The 21026-nt window shown below is 48.0% G+C and overlaps 1 protein-coding gene across 1 annotated transcript in view; it reads left to right on the top strand.

The window, feature by feature from the left end:
- The first annotated feature begins 6115 nt into the window (after positions 1 to 6115).
- GIPC2 (GIPC PDZ domain containing family member 2) overlaps positions 6116 to 21026 on the top strand; it is a 60817-nt gene continuing 45906 nt past the window's right edge. Inside the window, exon 1 of the mRNA XM_003770324.3 lies at positions 6116 to 6768. Coding sequence (XP_003770372.1) covers positions 6526 to 6768 — 243 coding nt within the window. The 5' untranslated portion in view covers positions 6116 to 6525. The remainder of the gene's footprint in view (positions 6769 to 21026) is intronic.

Below are 21026 nucleotides of genomic sequence, written 5' to 3'. Positions count from 1 at the left end.
TAAATGTTCCCGAAGCACTTTAGAAACACTCTCAAACAAAAATTACAACAGTGTTTGTGTCCAAAAATGGATAGCTCTTTCTACATCTTGAGTTCATTTTATTCATTGTATTCATTTGCCTCACACACTTTAGTAAAAGCTATTATTACTATTGATATTACAAAAGAAGCCTGTACTTCTGTTACTCTCTCCTGGATTAGAGGAAAGATTTCTGGGCAAGTTTGCGAGTGTGATGAGCAGATTTTCTTCTGCTGTCAGTTTTCATTGTCTGAGCAGCTCCTCAAGGTCCAGGTCTCTTAACTTATAGCATGGCTTGGGCCTTCAGGTTGAAGTAGGATTGCATTGGGATACTGGAGTTCTCTAATGTAGCTGGGGAGGCTAAGAGCTTTCATTTCTTAGGAGTGATGGCTGGTGACGGGGGGTCAGCCTGGCATGTAACATCTTGTCTCAGACTCACCTATGTTCTTGCCTGTCTGTGCCTGTAGGGTTCCAATGCTGGGGCACAGAGAGACCAAAAAAGAGTTCTATCAGAAATGGCAAGAAGACCAGTTTGACGTGAAGGAAACATGGAAGGCATAAGAAGACAGGAAGGGTCTAAGTCATTTCATTCCCAGACTCAGGAATTTCTATTTGATTCTGGAGGGAAAGGGCAGCCACTTGAGTTTACTAAGCAGGGAGAAGGCAAGGCCATGTGGTCAAGCTTGTGCATCAGGAAAACCACTTTGGCAGTTGTTTAGAGGACGACTTGGATTGGGGACAAATTTGAGGCAAGGAGACACATTAGGAGGTTATTACAATAGTCCAGGTGACAGGATGGGCTTCCGGACTCCAGTATTGACTGTGTGAATGAAGAGACCAAGACAGGAATGAGAGATGGTGTATGAGTAGAGCTGACAACCTAGACACGGAAGAGGGTAAGGAAGTGAGCAGTAAGATACCTAGGTCAGGATCAGTCCTGACTGGCTGACCTCATTTTCCTGCAAAACCCATTAGTGCTAGAATTGGAGCCTGCCAAATTGGAGAGAAGAACTTGGGAGTTCTGGATCCTGGAGGTGGAATCTTTGGAGAGGAGGCTCTGGTCCCCCTCATCTGTGGATGAGGGACAGCGAAGGTGAAGGGCATGGGAACTGAGGGAGAATGTTGAGCTGGGGAGCCCTCTCTGTTTGAGGCTCTTTAAACTCAGAGAGACTGGTCACAACTTATATTGACTTCCCAGAGGATAATTGCAGAACCAGAAGGCAAGGCTGTATGGGAACTCTTTGAAGAAGGAGGACAATTGACCTGGTGACAATTGCCGCCAGAGTCTGGAGGGATAGAAGGGCAAGGAGGAAGAGGCTGCTGGCTGGAAGAGAGAGGGTCTGGGAGCAGCAAGCAGGACAGGAAGCAGGCCTCCTCCGCCTCCTGCAAGTCTGCAAGGGGGAGAAGATGCATCTAGTGCTTCTTGGAAGTCAGTGGCCGAGGTTGCTGGGTCTTCTGGAAGGAGATGGAAGACGAGCGGATGCAACAGATCATTGAGGGAGAGCCATTTGTCAATAACAGAACCTGATCAATTTGAAATCTCATCACTGGGCTTTGTAAACTCCAACATAAATCTTGTTCCAGAGAGAGACTTCCCCTCTTTAGCTCCTCTTTGAATGTTTATTTTCCCTTGAAGTTCAACTAGAGAGGTCTTCCTTCCTTTCCTCTTTATTAAAGAACTTATTTATTAATGTCCTCCAATAATCTACGACAGGAACAAGGAGGAGCCATGTCAGCAAAGTGCACTTTCTCCTAGGCACATGCAGGGATTCAGAAAGGGGAAGGGACAGATTTGCTAGCCCAGTGACAGTAGCTTGTCACACTTCACCCAGTGACAATTGCGCTCACTTGCCCTCCCCTCTCCCATCTAAGTCGATTTAATATTCTTTCTCAGGGATGAGGGAGGAAGGGCAGAAGCTAGGTAGGCCCTGTCTGGGTGTTTGGGCTCAGAGTTCCTTACAAGAATTCCACAACATAGAATCTTTAAGTTGGCAGCATTCTAGAACTAGCACACACATTCACTTATATGCTCTCTGTCTTCTCTTTCTGTCTCTGTCTCTCTCCCTCCCCCTTTTCTCTCTCTCTTTGTCCTCTGTCTCTCTGTTTCTGTCTCTCTCTGTCTCTCTGCCTCTCTCTCTCTCTCTCTCTCTCTCTCTCTCTCTCTCTGTCTCTCTGTCTCTGTCTCTCTGTCTCTCTCATACACACACACACACACACACACACACACACACACACACGGATCTATTTCTATGATGTTCAGAAAATAAATCTTGAGCTATACCGTGATCTTGCTACTAGTACACTTTATAGGCAAGGAATAAAAGCAAAAGTCCTTTGAATCACGATTATATTTCTGAGAAATTTTATGCTAATTTCTTTATGTGTTTGCTTATATATATTATTCCCATCTCCTCTTAATATAATGGTGATCAATCAATCAATCAATAAACAATTAATTCCTACATGTGCAGTCCCTGTGCTAAGTACTGGGAATGGGAAAAAAGAGGCAAAAGACAGTCCTTGCCCTTCACAAGCTCATTACCTAATGAGTGAGACAAGAAAGAAGCAAATACATCCTAATTATAGACAGGATCAATAGGAAACAATGAACAGGGGCAAAGGCATTAGAATTAGCAGGGATTGGGCCAGGCTTCCTAGAATATTTTGTTATTTATTTATTTTTTGTTCTTATTTAAAGTGAGGTCAGTAGTCTGAGCTGAGGAGGGAGAGCCTTCCAGGCATGGAGGGCAGCCCGAGAGAATGTCCAGAGTGAAGGGCAGAAGGTCTTGTTCATGGAACAGCGGCTCAGACAGTTCATGGGCCGGAATTAGATTCCCAGATGACTGGGAAAAGAGCAGGGGACCAGCTTCTGAAGGGCTCTGAATGATAAGCAAAGGATTTTGTATTGGGGCATGAAATGGCAGCACTAGAGTTCATTGAACTCACTTTAGTGACTGAATAGGATGGACTGGAGCGGGAAGAAACTCTGGGTAGCCAGACGCCCCTGCAACTGTTGCAGAAATGCAGGTATAAATGATCGTGGACCTGCACAGCATGGTGGTGGTGGGGGGGAGCAGGAGGGCGGGTCAGAGAGGAAGGTTGTATTTAAAGAATATTATACAAACAGAAGCAACCTTGGAAATGGAGGCTAAGAGACAATGAGGAGTCCAAGGTAACACCTAGGTCCTGGGGGAAGGATGGTACCCTTGGCAGTAATGATGATGGAGGAAGGCTAAGAAAAAAGATAATGAGTTTGCTTCTGGACATATTGAACTTCAAGTGTTTTCTGGACATCCAGGTGCTTGAAAGGCAAATTGGAGACTGGAGATGGGAAGTCAGCAGAGAAGTTGAGGCTGGATGGGCAGATTTGAGAATTATCAGTGAAGGAATCTTCATTCAGTCCATGGGAGCTGAGATCACTAAGGATAGGGAAGAAGAGAGCCCAGAACAGAAGGAGCGGAACATCTAGGGTTAGGGATCTGGCTGAGGATCTCATAAAGGAGACCGAGAAGGATAGTCAGAGAGGTGGTAGGAGAGCCAGGAGAAAGAGTTCTAAAACCTGCTGAGAAGACAGGAGGAGAGTGGAGGTCCAGGAGAATGAGGTTTGAGAAAGAGATTGAGTTCAAGGGAATGGAGAGACTCAAGGGATTAAGAATCAGAGGAGGGTGGAGGACCTTTCCTGGCTGTTTAGTCACAAAGTCCAGACTTTCAGGCCAGGAGCCAAACCTTGCTCTGCCTTGTGCCTTGCGCCTTCCTTCTCTGACCTGCTGGGAGCACCTTATTCCTGAGGGGTGCAAGCTTCTCCATCCTCTCCCCCCAGGAATTCTCTGTGGTCTAGCACCTTCTATCTTTCCCAAACAATGACTTTCACGTGTGATAATACAAGGTCACTTTCTCCATGACTGCAGTCACCTTTCTGACTCTGAATTTCTTCCTCCTTATGAATAAACTGTGACATCTTGGCCAAATCACCTCCCTTTTCTGAATCCATTCGAATCTCATCCATAAAATGGAGATGACTCTTGTTCTGCTTCCCTTTCTCAATCAGCCACTCTGTGAGTAAAACTGGCCCACAAACTGGAACTAGTCAGTCCCTCCCTCCCTCCCTCCCTCTCTCCTTCCTTCCTTCCTCCCTTCCTTCCTTTCTCCCTCCCCTTCCTCTTTTCCTCTCTGGGACACATAGAGTATCATAACCTTACCTACAGATGCTCTTAAAAGCTTTTTTTTTTTTTTTTTCTCTTTTGCACCTCTGAACCCTCCTCAGATATGTTAGGGTTTCCTGTCTAGATTTCTTTCTTAAGGACCGGGCCTTAAGCCAGAACCAGTCTGATGCTCATAGATCTAAGATCATAAGATCAATAGATCTTAGGCCAAGCCCTCTTTGGTTATGGTTTAGGTAGCAGTCATTAGCAGTCGTTTCTACTTGGGCCAGAAACCCTTCCCCTCCCAGATTCATTTATTTATTCAGACTTTTTAGGGGACAAGATGAAAGAGGAGATTCTTTGCCTCAATTTCCCCCCAGCCTTAATCACTGAATGGGTGTTGGCTCAGTCAGACTGAGACTTGAGCTAAAAGGGTCCAGGTCTCCCACTGCATCCAGGGCCATCTCCGGTCGTTCTGATCTCCGTGTGGCCACTGGCCCCAGATGGCTCTGGAGGGGAAAGTGAGGCAGGTGACTCTGCCCAGCCCTCCCTTGCTCAGATCCAATCACTTGCGTGATTCACTGCTTCACATCCCTGAAGTCAGGGTCGAAGGACAGCCGACAGAACGTTTATTAAGCCAACTGAGGGAACGAAAGAACCAGACCCAAGCAGTGGCCGCCCCGGGAGCTCGCAGGAGCCTCGTCCTCAGCCACAGACAAGCCCCCGGCTAGTTTGAGACACAGGACGAGGGGCCCGGAGAGGCGCGTGCTAGCGGAGGTGGGGAACTGGGGGGGGGAGTAGGGACCCGGCCCGGCGCGGACTGGCTCCGTGGCCCCGAGGAATGAAGTCCCTGAGCAGCCGGGGCCCCAAGCTCGGGATCTTAGACCCGGAGCTGCTCGGGGGCAGCGGCGGAGGGAGTTAGGATTTCTGAGATTCCCCTTCCGATGGATCAAAGCTCAGGGTCCGAGGGAAAACGTCCACTCCCGCCCCACTTGGAAGCAGGCAGGTCCCTTTGGGCTCGGCCAGGAGGCACCAAAGCTATTCCGTAGGATCTGATGGGGTCCGTGCCATTGAGGGATCTGTTGAAATCCGGGAGGTTTCTCTTGGAGAAGAGAAGGCTGGAGGCGGCGGCTCGCCCTAGCCATGTGCCTTTCCAAGTGTAGCCGGTTATGTGTAGAGAGCTCACGCTTTCTGAATTTGACTCTGGAAGCAGCTGGGGCAGTGAATGAGGGGAAGAGGCCAGTAGAGGTTGAGGGGACCCCCGAGGGGGTTGCCTCAGAATGGGGCGTTCGCTTTTATTGACGAGTTCTTTTTCTGTAGGTGGAGGCTCAGGCTCTTTCCCACTTGTCATTCCTTTTCCTCTGCGGAAATGCAGGCGCAGGGGTTTCAACACCCCAGACACACAGCAAGTGTCAGGCCTGGGAACCCTCTTGATTCGCAGGGAGGCACCCAAGCCCTATCGGGCGCGTCACGATCCTTCTTCGGGAGCCCGGGGATTCCGCTCACCAAGGCGGCCGGTTCATCTGGGAGTCCCACCTTCTCCCAGGTTCCACTCCCTCGGCTTCCTCCCCGTCCCCCCCACTCTCCAAGGCGGCCGGCTCATCTGGGAGTCCCACCTTCCTCCAGGTTCCACTCCCTCGGCTTCCTCCCCGTCCCCCCCCACTCTCCAAGGCGGCCGGCTCATCTGGGAGTCCCACCTTCCCCCAGGTTGCACTCCCTCGGCTTCCTCCCCGTCCCCCCTCCCCAAGGCGGCCGGCTCATCTGGGAGTCCCACCTTCCCCCAGGTTGCACTCCCTCGGCTTCCTCCCCGTCCCCCCCCCTCTCCAAGGAGGCCGGCTCATCTGGGAGTCCCACCTTCCCCCAGGTTCCACTCCCTCGGCTTCCCCCCCGTCCCCCCCACTCCTCCAAGGCGGCCGGCTCATCTGGGAGTCCCACCTTCCCCCAGGTTCCACTCCCTCGGCTTCCTCCCCGTCCCCCCCACTCTCCAAGGCGGCCGGCTCATCTGGGAGTCCCACCTTCCCCCAGGTTCCACTCTCTCGGCTTCCTCCCTGTCCCCCCCTGACTCCGGTCTGGCTGCGTCCCGAGAGGAAAGGCCGGTGAGGGTGGGAGGCGATACCTGGCCAGCCTCCAGTCTCCGAAGGGGAAGGCGGAGGTGTCCCGTCCTGCCATTGGCGGGTGCCCGCCTTTCACCTGCGGCGCGCCCAGCCCGGGTCTGCCCTGCCCTCCCTCGGGCAAAGTCCTCCGGTTTGGCTCTCCAAGGTGGTCGCTGCGGTCCCGGAGGGTACGTGCCTCCTCCCGCCCCGGAAGGACGCCCGAAGCCCCGTGGGGCCCCTTCCCCGCCGGTCGAGCCCTCCGAGCTGCCACGATGCCGCTGGGACTGCCGGGCAAGAAGAAAGCCATGTCCAAGGACCTGTCCAAGCTGATGGGGGCCGAGCCGGCGGCCCCGAAAGCTGCGCAGCCCGCGCCCCTGGAGCGCCAGCCCAAGCCCTCACTGGTATTCCAGACGCAGCTGGCCCACGGCAGCGCCACGGGCAGAGTGGAGGGCTTCTCCAACATCCACGAGCTGTACGACAAGATCGCCCAGGCTTTCGCCATCCCGCCCTCCGAGGTAAGGCAGGGCACTGGTCCCGGGCCGTGCCTGAGCACCGGCCGCTTTCTGCCCCTGGGCGCGTCCCGGCCTGAGGAGGGGACTCGCCCCAGACCCGTTTCCCAGAGGAGGAAACTGAGTCCGGGAAACGCGAGACTGCCCTCAGCTCCCAGGGAGTAGAGGACCGACTCCGGGACTCCAACCCAGGTCTCTTTCCCGGCTTCAAATCCCTCTTTTAAAGATTCCGACCTGTTTGTCTGTGGGGAAATCCGTCTTCTGTGCCTCAGTTTCCTTATCTGCCGAATGAAAGCTCTAACTGGGAAGCCTCTGGTGGAAGGCAGAGGAAGGAGGGAAGGGCAGCAGAGACCAGAGTCCACATGGGACAGACTTTCAGCTTCCCCTCCCTTATCCCCAAAGCGGATAATCGGGCCTCTAGCTTTACTTCGGGATTATTGGGAAGAGGGACTAAATCGTGCAGCGGCTCTCCGGGTTTTGGGGACCCCAGAGTACAAGTACTTGGGCCCCCTTCCTCATGGTGGCTTTTGCTTGTGTGTCTCTGACCATTAGAGAAATGCAAACGTCCCCTTAGTACAGGGGCTGAGCTGCCCCCCTGTCTGGGTGGCCCCCAGGAAGTGCCTGGGACCACCGAGCTAGAATAATGCACTAAAGAAAGGCCAAGATATGGGGGAGGCAGGAAGGCCTGGGGAGGCAGGAGGCCTGGGGAGGCAGGAAGGCCTGGGGTCCTCCAGCCCAACCACCAGTCTCAGGGACTCCCTCTCCAGTCCTTCTCCTCTCTTCCAGGAGTTCCCAGTGTTCCCTGGGAGTTTAATGAACAGCTGGAGGTACATTACATCCCATGGTCTATAGAGAAAAGAGCAAGGATTGGAAACTGGGAAATCCACCTCCAGGGGCCCAGATGCCAGAGACCCGGATAAAGGCTGGAGGCCCTGAGAGGCTCTGCCAATGCCCCTGCTTTGCAACCAGCAGGTCCAGAGCTCTTGGGAGGAGAGTGAGCGGCCTGGACCTTGCTGTGAGCCCTTGTGCTGGAGAGGGCAGTGGGTAGCCCGGACTGGGCCTCTCAGTCTGCTTAGATTGTTGTGGAAAGGACCTGAGGCCCTGTCTGGGTGTGTTGCTAGTGGAGCTCCGGTCTCTTCTCCCTCCCCACAGCTTCTCTCACCCTTTTTCTCTATTTCCCCCATCCCCACCCCAGTCATACTCCTTTCCCCTGGAAGGGTGGGCCTCTGGAGCAGCTCCGGAGACCCACCCTTCCTTCCATCCCAATTCACTGAGGGAAAGAATGGTGATAATCACATCTGATCCTGAAGGAAAGAGCTGTTGTCCTGGGGTAAAACACTAACCTTTCCCATCCTGATTAACTTGGTCAAGTCCCTTCCCTTCCCTCAGTTGCTCATCTGTCACTTCTTGGCTTGTGAGCCTCCTTCCAGTTCCAGAGGAAAAGTTTCTGTCGGTTTTGAGGCCGGCTGATGACTTTTGCTATGGCGTCTGGGAGGCTCCAATGGCTCTGTGATCAACAATCCACATGATCAACAATCCACAAACATGCTGAGTGCCGGTCTCCAAGCTGAGTGTCGGAACCGAGGAAAGGAAAACAGCCCTTGGCCTAGGAGCTTACATCCGAGTGGGGGAGACAGCAAATCCCAGGAGTGGGGGGAAGAAGGTAGCGCCAGAGGGAAAGGCTGACAGGAAGGGATGTGGCCAGCCACTGTTCTGTGATGACCCCCATAAACTGGCCACAGAAAGTCTCCCCAAAGTAGTATCCCTCTTTTTCACTTTGTTTTGCCATCTCTAGATCACAGTGGTACGCTCAAACTGCCCACACCAGGTAGGTACCACAGGCATTATTTATCTCTATTTTACAGGTGAGGAAACAGAGGTTCAAATCAAGGCACCAGGCACTTATAAAGTGCTATTTGCCAGGCACTGTGCTGAGCATGGAATCTCCTGAGAAAGTTAGGGGGAGACACCATGAGATACATGATAGGGGGGATAGTCTTAGTGGGAAAGTGCCAAGATTCAGAAGTAGTTGGGGGCGTGTCTTAGAAAGCTGTGAATTGCCCACCAGGTTGTGATTTAGGCTCAGGATCTTGTCATCTTCCTTTTTCTCCCTTTCTATATTTGTTCGTTCGTGGGCTGGCCCTTAGATTGTGAGCTCCTCAGGAGCAGGGATGGTCTTTTGCAACTTTGTGGCCCCCAGGTGCTCAGACCACAGGCTGTTGATTGAATGAATAGACCCAAAGGGCTTCTCGAAGGCTGTTCAGATCATCTAGGGTTGCTATCTTCCCTAGAGAAGCTGAAGAAAACCAGGTCTTGTTTTTCAGCCGTGTCTCATTGCTTCTGTTTCCAGAATGCATTCTGCCCCAATGGGCACCAATGAAGGGCTTCAGGATCTACTTGTGCAGGGTGACAGGCAAGGGTAGGAGTTCTTGGCATGAGTCGCCTCCTCTATTCTAGAAACAATCCCAAACTGGAACCAGTGGGAAGGGCTGCCAGGGCTTCAGGCTGGTCCCAGGGGCAGAGCCAGCCATCTCTTGTTTCTATTGTTCCTGCATATTTGCTCAAGGAGAAACTGAGATCCAGGCAAAGTTCCAATAAGGAACAGTAAATGAAACTTTAAAAAAAATATATTGAAGCTTTTTATTTTCAAAACATGCAAGGATAATTTTTCACCACTGACCTTTGCAAAATCTTGTGCTCCAATTCCCCCTTCCCTTCCCCCCACCCCCTCTTCTAGAGGGCAAGCAATCCAATATGTGTTATACATGTTAAAATATATGTTAAATCCAATATGTGTAAACATATTTACACAATTCTCTTGCTGCATAAGAAAAATCAGATCAAAAAGGAAAGAAAATGAATAAGAAAACAAAATGCAAGCGAACAACAACAAAAAGAGTGAGAATGTTATGTTGTGATCCACATTCAGTTCTCGGGATTAATTTTTGAGGGCAAATCTGGGCAAATTCCTTCAATTGTCTGAGCCTCAATTTAATCATCTGTAGAATGGGGATACCAACACCTTCCTATCTCCCAGGATTCCTAAATGTGAGTTGTTATTTTTTTGTTCTTTTATCAGAGGAGAGCTAACTAACTCAAACAGGTTATTGTTGTGGGCAGCATGGAAGTTCAAGAATTTTTTTTCTAGCTGTGCACATTTCTCACACCTAATTCTAGCCAGGCATTAAAGCACATTGATGTACTTTAATAAATAAAAAAAGATTAAAATAAATAATAAATTAAAAATAAAATAAAGATTAAAGAAAAATATTAAGATTGAAATAAATAGATTAAATAAATAATTTTTTTTTTTTTTTTTAAATCCCTAAGCCTCAGAAACCAGAGGAAAGGCACCCTTAGGTTAGATTGCTATTCCTCCCATCACCAGTAGTTCAGTTGATCATTTAGAAAGAAAAGTAACTTATTAAAGGAGAAGTGGCGGGCAGTGCATTCCCTTCCCATCCCACTCCCCCAGAGAGGACATCAGCATTCCAAGCTTTCCAGAAGTCAGCGGGGTCATGGAGCCAGAAGTGCCGGCAAGAGGCCCATGTGAATAAAAATAGCTTTGTCTGAAGAATCCTGCTCCCTTTCTTTCCTGAGAGAGGAGAGAGGAAAGTGGCCGTTTTTGGAAGTGATCTGGTGTCAGGGTTCGTGATTATTCATCCTGTGGGCTCCTTTTATATTCCATTAAAATGCCCAGAAAGGAAACTAGTTTTTACCAACAAGCATCAAACAATCGCTTTTTGGTACCACATACTTTCCAAGGCATTGGGGGTTCAAAGACCAGGGAAACAGGGATCCCGTGAAAAAGATGTGGAGAGTGTGTTCACTGAATTCCCATTCAATTTTTATCTGAAACCTGTCACGTAAAGCTTTCTTGCTGATTTGAAAAGGAAACTCCATATGGATAGATCCATTTAAAATGGACACATACTTCATGGGACGATATTTCTTCCTCCCCTAATTCTTTATTACATTGGTTGACATGTTATAGCCCAACAAAGTGAAGGATGCAGAGTGTGGCTTTTAAAAAAATGGTGAATTTGAAAGGGGGAAGCAATTCTGTCAAGCATGACATTTTCAGAAACCAAAACTGCCATGTAGTTTTATTTTTGAAGAGATTTCAAATACTCTTATCCTTGACTCATGTGTATACATGTCCTTATTTTTTTTTTTTGTAGATCGCTTTTTTTTTCTAGATAAGAGAAAGAATTTCAGTGTGGCTACTTGGTACCAGTGAGACCTTGGATAATTCAATTAACTTCCAGGGCCTCAGTTTACACATCTGTAAAATAAGGAGATAGAATAAGATCACAGAATCTCAGAAGTGGGAAGATACTTCAGAAGCCATCCAGCTAAAAGCTGAGAATTTCCCCTAGGGTATTTTGCACAAGTGGCCATATAGCCTTTGTTGGAAGACCTCTTGTGATAGAGAACTCTGGACTTCTTAAGATACCCTCACCCGTTCCTGCAAAGCTCTGACTGCCGCACAGAACACCTAGAAGCTTCCCTGAAGCATAAACTCCCTTTGCCACATAATGGACAAGTAGTTCACTTAGTCTCATAAGGAGGCAGCCAGTTGGCTTGCTGGTTTTAATTCCTAGGAAGTTCTTCGACCCCTCTCCTCCCAAGTGACTAAACCACTTTTGGATGGCCTTGCATGCATTTATTGTGGAATAATTGGCCACCTTCTCTCCAGGCTCTCTGGATGATGAAACAAATCCATGTTCTTTTTCCTGTTTCAGAACAAATGACTTTTTGTTTTGTTTTGTTTTGACCAGCCAGTCATCAAAGATTAGTATCACTCATGAAAGTGGGCAGTGGTAGAAAAATTTCATTTTTATAGCATCGCTTTAGAGATAAATGGTTCTGTAAAACTAGCAGTAGGCCCAAGTGTTTGCAGAGAGAACCAACAGATCTCCAGCTTTGGCGAACTCCTCCCGAGCATGGTGCACTACGAGCGAACTTCGGCGCTATGTGAAACGTCTGGTGATACTGGTGAAGGGAGGAAGCAAGCATATATTGAGTGCCTACTGTGTGCCAGGGATTGTGTGAACTGCTTTAGACATATGATCACGTAGCCTCAGCACTGTGCCAGGGAACAATCACTTCCGCTGGAATTGTTGATGGTTTTTCAAAGTAAATCGCCGAGCATTTCAGCTCTACCGCAGAGAGCACAACTCTGTGGGGCTGCTCCCAGTGTTTGAATGCCCAATATATGCTCCCCCAAAAGGTTATTCTATGGAGAACTTACTTTAGGGAGGCAAGTGCTCACAAGGTGGTCAGAAAAAGCTTTATGAGGATCTGCTCAAGATCTTTCTGAAGAACTTTAGCATCGATTGCATACAAGGGAGACAGCGGCACGGGAGTGCCCAGCATGGCGGGCCCTCATCAGAGAAGCACTGTGCTCCATGAGCAAAGAAAGCAGAACTGAATTGGCTCAGAAGAAATGTAAGATGCATAAAGTTAAGGAAGTACCCGACGCGTTCATGGGGACTGGGTATTCCCGGCCCATGTTGGTCTGATTGGCCACAGTCAGACACACTGTAACTGGATTCTAACATAGTGACGTCATTTTGGGCCTCTTGGAGAAAAAATAACCAACCAACCAGGTAGCTTCACAACAACCCAGGGAGGTAGGGGCTGTTATTGTCCCCATTTTACAGATGAGGAAACTGAGGCAGAAGAAGGTGAATGGCTTGCCCAGGATGCCAGAGCTAGGGAGTGTCTGGGGCTGGATTTTAATCCAAATCTTCGTGGTCCCAGCTGCAATGCTGCATCCACTGCGCCGGCAGACGCCTCAAATGGATATCTGATATCTTCTAATCGAGTTCAGCGTGTAGTTTTATCTTTAGGTCCACATTTTGTATCAGACATTGGGCTTTGGGGATACACATACAAGCGGAAGGAAGGATAGTTCCTGCCTTCAAGAGGCTTAAATTAAATAGGAAAAGACAGCACATAAATAGAGAATGAAGAGTCAGGGATGGGAAGGAAGAAAGCGCTGCAGGGACAGAATGAACTCCTTTGCAGCCTGCTGAAGGAAGTCTGAAAAGCCAAGAGAGGAATGAAGATGTGGCTTAGGAGATGAGAGAATTAACAGATGGACCTGATGCAGGCTCCCTGGGGACCTACAGCTTCCAGGAGCAAAGGACCTTGGGGAACCTGTCTCTCATAGAATTCATGCCTTTAGAAACCTAAGATGCAGCTGGCTGGTTCGGTGTGGGAAGTATTGGACTTGCAGTCTGCAAGATCCAGATCCAAATCTTGCCTCAGATCCTCCCCGTGGTCACCTGTCACCTCAACTTCTCCATCTGCATTTGCATGATAATAACGCTCCTCCTGCTGGCTCAAATGAGCTAAGCTGGGGGGTGGGGGAGGGGGCTTTGCACAGTTTAAAACTCCCATTAAATACCCATTTTGCTATTCTATCTTCACTGAATGTGGTGCATTTAGGGTTAGCGTTAGGGTTAGGGTTAGGGTTCGGATTAGGGTTAGGGGAAGTCAAGCATCCAGAAGGTGTCTGCATGGTCTAAGTCTTTTCTGTGTAAAATCCCAGGCTCTCAGGTTACTGCTTTAAAGTGGCCGTAAAGGGACTGTGGCTGCAGGGAAGGAGCTCCTGTTTCACTTCCTGAAAACCATGCACAGCTGTGGATAGAGCTGGGGGTGAAGGAATGGTTGGATTCTCTGCCCAATGTCAGGGCCAGAAGAGTCACCCCAGGGTGCGTTCTGGGCATTGTTAAGTCCTTTTCCCAAGTCTCTCCAGCCTTTTCCCTGCCCATCCTTAATGTAGCTAAATGGGTTCTATTCTTTTGATTTTTTTCTCCCCTTCATTCTTTAAAACTATAAACAAAAAATCCCCCAGACCCAGACATTTTCTTAATGTCTTTGTTCTCATGTCATACACATTTCTAAATAAGACCTTCCCCGTTCCCTACCCAGCAAGTTTTTCCTTTTAACCGTGTTATTTTTTTAAACCACCCAAACTAACAAAATCATTTGAAATCATATGCACCATTCTCCACCCATAGCTCCCCACCTTCCCATGAAAGAAGGGAGGCACATTTTCTTAACTTTTCCCTTTCACCACTCTTTTAAGCTTCCTTGTTGTATCGTCACATTCAGTGTTGTATCTTCATATGGCTTCCCATTTTTCTTTGAATTTTTTGTTTGTAATTTCTTAGGGTACGATAATACTCAATTAAATGCACATACTGCAATACAACTCATTTCTCCATGCTCCCACTAATGGGCACTTGGCCCATTTCCAGTTTTTCGCCACCATGAAAAAGTATTGCTCTCAATAGTGGAATGCTGGCTGGTGATGGGAGCTTTTGGGGGACATACGTGCCCAGTAGGAAGTGTGACTGGGCACAGGGATTGCTCTTGTGGTCTCATTGTTCCGAAGTGCCTTCCAGGAATGGTCCTACCCCTTTATTCTTGAGGTGATTCACTTACTTTTTACCCAGGAGAACCCTAGAAAATAAAGGCGATAGAGGAGAAGCAAAGCAGAGGAGAAAGGACTGACAGTTCCCTCCCCCAACCATCTGCTTTGATCCCCCCACCCCACCCCACCCCACCATCAGGCAGCCGAATGTTCCTGGAGACAGAGTCCAAAATATGCTGCCGTCACTCATGCTATCTCAGATCCACTGGCTCCTGGTTCCCTCTTGCTAACTCCCTCTCGAATTCCTGGGCTCAGCTGTTCCAGACCTTCCCCATTCTTTATTCTGGAGCTTTTACTCCCTGCCCCTCCCCCACCCCACCCTCCCTCTTTCTTCAAATGACCTCAGCTCCATCCCCCCCTTCCAACCTCACCCCAATCTCTACTTAGAAAGTTTGCCTCTGTCCAATATCACTTTCAGAATCCCAGAATTTCCCAGTTGGAGGATATCCCAGTGACCATCTATCCCAACCCTTACCTGGCAAAAAGTCTCACCCCAGTCTCCTGAAATTTGTCTGAAGCCCTTTGGGGGGCAGGGGGATCCTACTGCTTCTGGTGGCCATCCCTCACTGCTTGGAAAGCCCTAAACATGAAGGACTTTTCCTGATCTCAAGTCCACATTGGCCTCTTTGCTATTTCTGTCCATTTCTCTGGGTTCTGGAGCCAAATAGAACACCCTCAGAAGACATAGAAATGTGACAGTCCCTCTGGCCCCCCAAGACAGATTCTCTCCCTTCAACCTGCCCCCCTGTGATTCCTTCAACTAACCCTCAGAGGACAGGGATTTGAAGCCCCTTCTTAATGCCCCTCTTATATGAAGCACAGCATGTCAGAGGTCACTTCAGCAGGGCCGGGCTGGGCAATAGGTGGGATCTCCTCTTTAGCACCGAGCCTTCACTTTTCTTAATGAGTCCTGAGATCCCAGTAGCTTGTCAGACTGCCATCTTAGACTGTTGGTGCTCCCATCTGATGGGGCACACCCACAAAACCACAATCTCCCACATCTTAGTCACTGTGGACTAAAAAAGTCACCCTCTTCCCGCCCCACCCTGGGTCAATTTGGAGATAATCCTAATATCCAGCATTTATACAGGTAACATTTGAAGGTTTCAGATGACAAAGCACTCTACATCTTATCTTATCTGATCCTTCCAACCATCCTGGGAGGTAGGTGCCATTATGATATACATTTTACAAATGAGGAAACTGAGGCAGAAGTAAGGTGACTTGCCCAGCTTCATACAGCTAGGTATGTTTCTGGTCTAAAATTCAAACTCAGGTCTTGCTGACTCCAGGCTTGGCCATGTCTTGGGAGCTCCCCTGAGCTCCCTGCTTGGAAATTGTATTAGACCATCAGGGGGGACAGGGCTGTCAGGAAATCCCTGTAAAACTCAGCTGATTTGGAGAGCTGTGGATCTCCTTGCATGACAGGGATTTGGGTTCTCCTTCACTATTGCTCTTCAAACAAAGTGGGGATGACCATTTTTGATGGGAGTTTCTATTCAGGTACAAACTAAACTAATCAGTGTCATCTGAAGAACAGAGACTGGAGCCATGAAGATTTGGGTTCAAGTTTCACCTCTGACCCTGGGCACTTCACCTCGAAGGATTTGTAGGCAAGTTTGGGAGAGGGTGGCAACTTAAGTTGGTGGATGGAGTTTCCTTATCTGGGAGTTCCTTATGCCAGGGAAAACACCCATGTAGGCATCTTGCTCCCTGTGTCTTGAGATATAGCGGAGAAGGGTGATGAACTGAAGATAACGGAGAAGTTTGTTTACTTTAACTGACTTCTGTTGAAATCCTGGTTTTATTTTGTGTCTTTGTCCCTAGATGTTAGGGACCAGGGACCAGGATGTCGCTAGGGTCCTACCTAGTTTTAAGGCTGTCACATATGGCTAATTTAAACCATATATATATATTTCCCAAGGCAGTACCCAAATGGCTCCTTTTGTATCTCCTCTGCCTTTCTTTTTGTCCGTAATGTTTTTGTTGAACAACAAAAATGGCTGGCTTGTGCTACCTTGAAGATGAGTGCAGGAACTGAAGGAGGTGCAGATTGTGTTAGTCAGCATGCATTTATTAAGCACCTACTATGTGCTGGGCACTGTGCTAAATGAAAGCCAAAAGACAGCCCCTGCCCTCGAGAGGCTCATGTACTAATGGGGGAGAGCACGCACAAACAACTTTGCACAGACAAGATCGGTGTCAGTTCTGGGAATAACAACGGGAAGGCAGGAAGGGGGAATCTGGAGAGAAATGATATAATAATTTCCTAGGTATTCGGCTCCTTTATGTCATTGCATGGTGTATACGCACTGGGGTGTCACTTCGCACAAGCTGCAAAACCCCTGTGATATGTCCCTTTCCTTAACAAACAGTAGCGAAGCGCCTATTGGGAGCCAGGTGTGTGGAAGGTGCTCGACGGAAACTTCACGAGAGCCCTGTGAGGGAGGCCGGGTGATGCTGGGAGAGGGACCACCAGACGGGCTCAGGGGGCGCTTTCGGAAGGTGCACACTCCTCAAGCAGGCTCTCCAACGTCCTCCAATTTGTGTCTTTCCGGGGCATCTCCCAGTGTTCTCCCAGCTTCCAGGAATTTCCTTTCTTCCAGGATACCTGGAAATGAGGGAGAGTTTGGCCATGGCGCTGCATGGAGTCCCCTCCTCCTCCTCCTTTGTATATTCCCTCTTCTAATATTTGCTTCCTGAAATTGGACCGGCTTGTTGGTAACCCAAAATTGGGTGAAAATTGTGACTAGAGAGAAAAGATGAGACGGGGAAAACGTGTCCTTTCATTGACCTCCACATGGGAAGAGGGGGTACTTCTTTTTGCAGTGGGACGGGCAGAACACATTGGGGCATTTTCAAAAGCAGTTGGTTCTTTGGAAGGAATGATTGCCTCATCCTGGGGGCAGGAGACTTGGGGTGCCTCTAGAGGTTCTGAACTTAGGATCTGCAAACTTGTTTCAAAAATATTTTGATCAAGATATTTCAATGTACCTGGTTTCTTTTATAATCCTAGACGTTTTATTTTGTCATTTGAAACATTATTTTAAGAAATGTTCCGCTCACCACCAGAATGCTGAAGGGGTCCATAACCCAAAGAGGTGGAATTCTTGCCTCTCTGGGGATCTGTCTGCCCATTTCTTCCAGCCCATCCCTTTTCCAGCAATCCCAGAAGTCCGAAGGTCACCTGGCAATGACTTTGGCAACCGAAGCCTGACAAGTTTTATTGTAGGGAGTGGGAGGAAGCTCGGGTCCTCTGTTCTGGGTGGCTCTGAAGGAGAGGGAAGGTGGAGAGTCTGGACTTGTAGTCTGCCATTCTCCCTCCGACTTGGAGCTGGGGGACTGCTGGCAGAGCAGTGACCTCTGAGCCTCCCTGTTCTCATCTGGAAGTCGGAGAGGGTAGAGAACATATTGCACGCCCGTCCCACATGGCTGTTGGGAAACACAAGCATTTTTCAACCTTCATAGCGTCTGAGGTAGAAGCAGGGGGTTCTGGCAAGTGTTTAACAGCTGGCTCTTGGGGAAAAAAGTACTCATGACATACTTTTAAGCTTAATCTGCATTATGAATATCCTCTCTATTTTGGGAAGTCTAGAAAAAAAAAAAGAAAACTAAATCATGTCCTGTTGTAACATTTACCTATTTCTGGGTTTTCAGTGTGTACGCTGAGAATTTAACCACCAGCTCCCTCCAATCTGTCAGAACTGGCTCTCACTCTCACAGATCTAGATCTAGTCCAGCTTCTCCTTAACGGGAAATACCCGGTGATCACCGAGGCTCTACCAGAAGAGAAGTCGAGGGCAGAGTCCACCCTGCCCTTTCCTTTGGGACAGCTCCTATGGTGAGGAAGTCCTTCCTGAAGCTGGGCTTTTAAATAGCCACTTACAGCTACTGTGTTGCTTTCCTTGGCTAGATAGAAAGGGTTCACCTAAAGGTGTTCTATCATAAATGTTGGCTAATAGGGTTTTTTAGTTGAGGACTGATTCATTGGGGGAGGGGGACAGTATTTTCAGTGTAAAAACTTCCCCTTGTGACAGAAGTCATCATTCTTATGTCTCTTTTAGGCTTAGAGAGGGTAAATGGCTCCTCCAACAGTCATACAACTGGGAGGTTTCAGTTCCCAGACTTGAACCCAGGTCTTGTGGATGCCACGTGCTGTGGCCTGTAGAGAATCACAAATTGTTATTGTTGTTGTCATTGTCACAGTAGGATGGTGAGGAGGGGATCTCTGGAGCCCCTCCCCCTTCTCTCTGGATGGGAGCTGCCATTTCAGGAGGGAGCCTAGCATCCCCCCCTGCATCCCTTGGATCTCTCCCTTTCGGCTCCTTTTTTAGCTGTGTCTCCCCAATTAGATTGAAGTCTTGTGGAGGACTGGGACTACTTTTGCCTTTCTTTGTATCCCCACACTTAGCCCAGTGCTTGGGGCACCATAGTGCTTAATAAATGTTTTTGGCTGAGTGAGTACCTGACAACAACAATAATCAAAGCAGCGGTGGGCAGAAGATGCCCTTCAGCTAAAAAGATAGATTGGTGTTCAAGGCCTCCTCCTGCCACACATGAGCTACAAGATCAGGACAGATGGCTTAATCTCTCAGCCCTCTCTCCCACTGTTAGAATTGTGAGGCGATCACCTGCTTCGGTGGAGGGAATTTTTGTACCATTGAAACTACTGTTCCAGGTTTTATCCTCCTTCTTCTCTTCTTTCTCTTCCTCCTTTTCCTTCTCCTCCTCTTCCTCAATAATAACAATGATAGTAATAACAGTAGCAACAATAATAACGATAGCATTAGAAACATATTGTGCTTTCACCCAGAACTACCTGGGTATCACAAGCCTGAGACCTAAGTGGCTCTTTTTGAGGCATCCTCTCCCCTTCATGCCTGTTATTCAGGAGCTGGGAGGCATTTCAGAGTGGAACCGTGTTAAGGACCAGGCCTAAGTGCACTGTAAGGGGCGGGTCAATTGTCCAAGAGCCTCCACAGCTGTGAACATCGGAAGGAGTTGCGGGGCAGCCTTTACTGACACAGGTGTTGTTTGTGGATTGGGAATGAGACAAATTGGAGGCAGAGGGAAGAGGGGGGAGATCAGACAACGCAATGGCCTCTCAGTGGGGAGGTCAGAGAACACTAACTGCCTCTCAGTCTCCTTGAATCACCATCATCTGCTCACAAGAAGAGAAGAAAAGGTCTACCAGAGGTAAAGCAAAGTTCCATGTTGTGTTCCCCACAAAACCACTTGGAGTTGGGAGCAGATTCCTGCACTCTTTGAGGGATGGCAGTGGTTGGCGCCTAGCCCCTGACCAAAGCAGCCGGATCCTCAAGTTTGCCAGGAGTAGGGCCTCTGTGGGGGTTGCCCTTAGCTCTGGGCATCCTGGTGATAGGTTTTCCCAGAACTGATAAGATATCCAGATGTGGAAGCATTAAAATCTCCTTTTTAGTACAGACGAAAAGGTTAAGAAACAACAACAATTTCTCCAAACCAGTGTCCTTTCCAGATTCACCTGAAGGAAAGAAACTTTCTCTGTTCCTGACCAAGCTTGCCAGCAAACAATGTTTTCCATTAAAATACTTGCTTTCTTCCTTTCTCTTAGGCCCAACCTCTCTTTTCTCTTAGAAAAACTGCAGAGTGCAGGAAGAGAATGACTTAAAAAAAAAAAAGAAAAAAAAAAAGACCTCGCATTCAGCCAATTTCTTTGTCTTTCTCCACACCCTAAATGGATTAGAGAAAGGAAACACCCAAGGATAATATCTCCTGATATTTCCAGTCTCCCTGAATTGGTTCTCCAACTTTTGGTCTCAAGACTCTTCAAAGTTATTGAATACACCCAAGACTTTTTATTTAGATGAGTTACATACGGAAAAAGTTTTGTGATAAATGTTTAATAGCAGGCTTTCAAAACACAAAAGTATTCAGGAACACCTTTAAATTTAATCTGTTACTGACATTGTCTCCACTACTTTTTAGTCTGGACAACCACAAAACTATACATAAAGTCGGGTGTTGTAACTTTGCTGATTCCTGAGGTATAAAAGCTCACATCTGGCTCTCCAGCACATCCATGGATATCTGGGGAGGTTTACTGTATTGGAAATTAAAATGACCACTTTTAAAACTATCTCAATTTATTAAAAAAAACCCAATAATCTCACCACATATTAACATAAATAGCAGCATTAGAAAAAGAACTAGTTCTGAAACAAAAAAAAAATAGTGAGAAAAGGGGTATCAATTTGTATCTTTTTTGCACACATCTCTCTAATTACTGACTTAAAAGGACAAGGCTGGCCAGCTTCTCCCATCTGCTTCTGCCTTTAGTCTGTTGTGCTATGCTGTTTTGCTTGAAGCATATGAAGAAAATCTGGCTTCCTGTAAATATGTGCTTGGAAAGGGGAGGAGTATTTTAATAGGCAAATAATTTTGGCCTCCTACACCTAGAAAGGATCTTGGGGATTTGCAGGACTCTGGGAACTGTACTCGCACAATTGCTAGGTTAGGGTCTTCCACAGAAGCTTAGAGAGATCCCTTTTGTTGTTCAGATGCCCGGTGACCCGCTTGGGGCATTGGAGCAGAATGGTCGAGGCCATTTAGGCTTAATTGGTTTCAGGGAAGTCATTCTCCAAGGCATTTTTGAAAGATTAAAGATTTTAAAAGGTCAATTCTAAACCATGTAACCATGTTTTATCAGTGTGAGAATGTTACTTCAAAACATTTTGTTTGGGACAGATTCCCAGGGTCCTAAGGGGACCAAATTTTTCTCTCCTGGCAGAACAATGCTTGGATTGGATGAAAATAAGACTCAATTAATTAAAAAAAAGCA

Source organism: Sarcophilus harrisii, chromosome 4 (assembly GCF_902635505.1).
Source record: "Sarcophilus harrisii chromosome 4, mSarHar1.11, whole genome shotgun sequence".
NCBI classification, from domain to species: Eukaryota; Metazoa; Chordata; class Mammalia; order Dasyuromorphia; family Dasyuridae; genus Sarcophilus; species Sarcophilus harrisii.
Note: the sequence above shows the minus strand (reverse complement) of the source record. Positions and strands in the feature narration are given on the sequence as shown.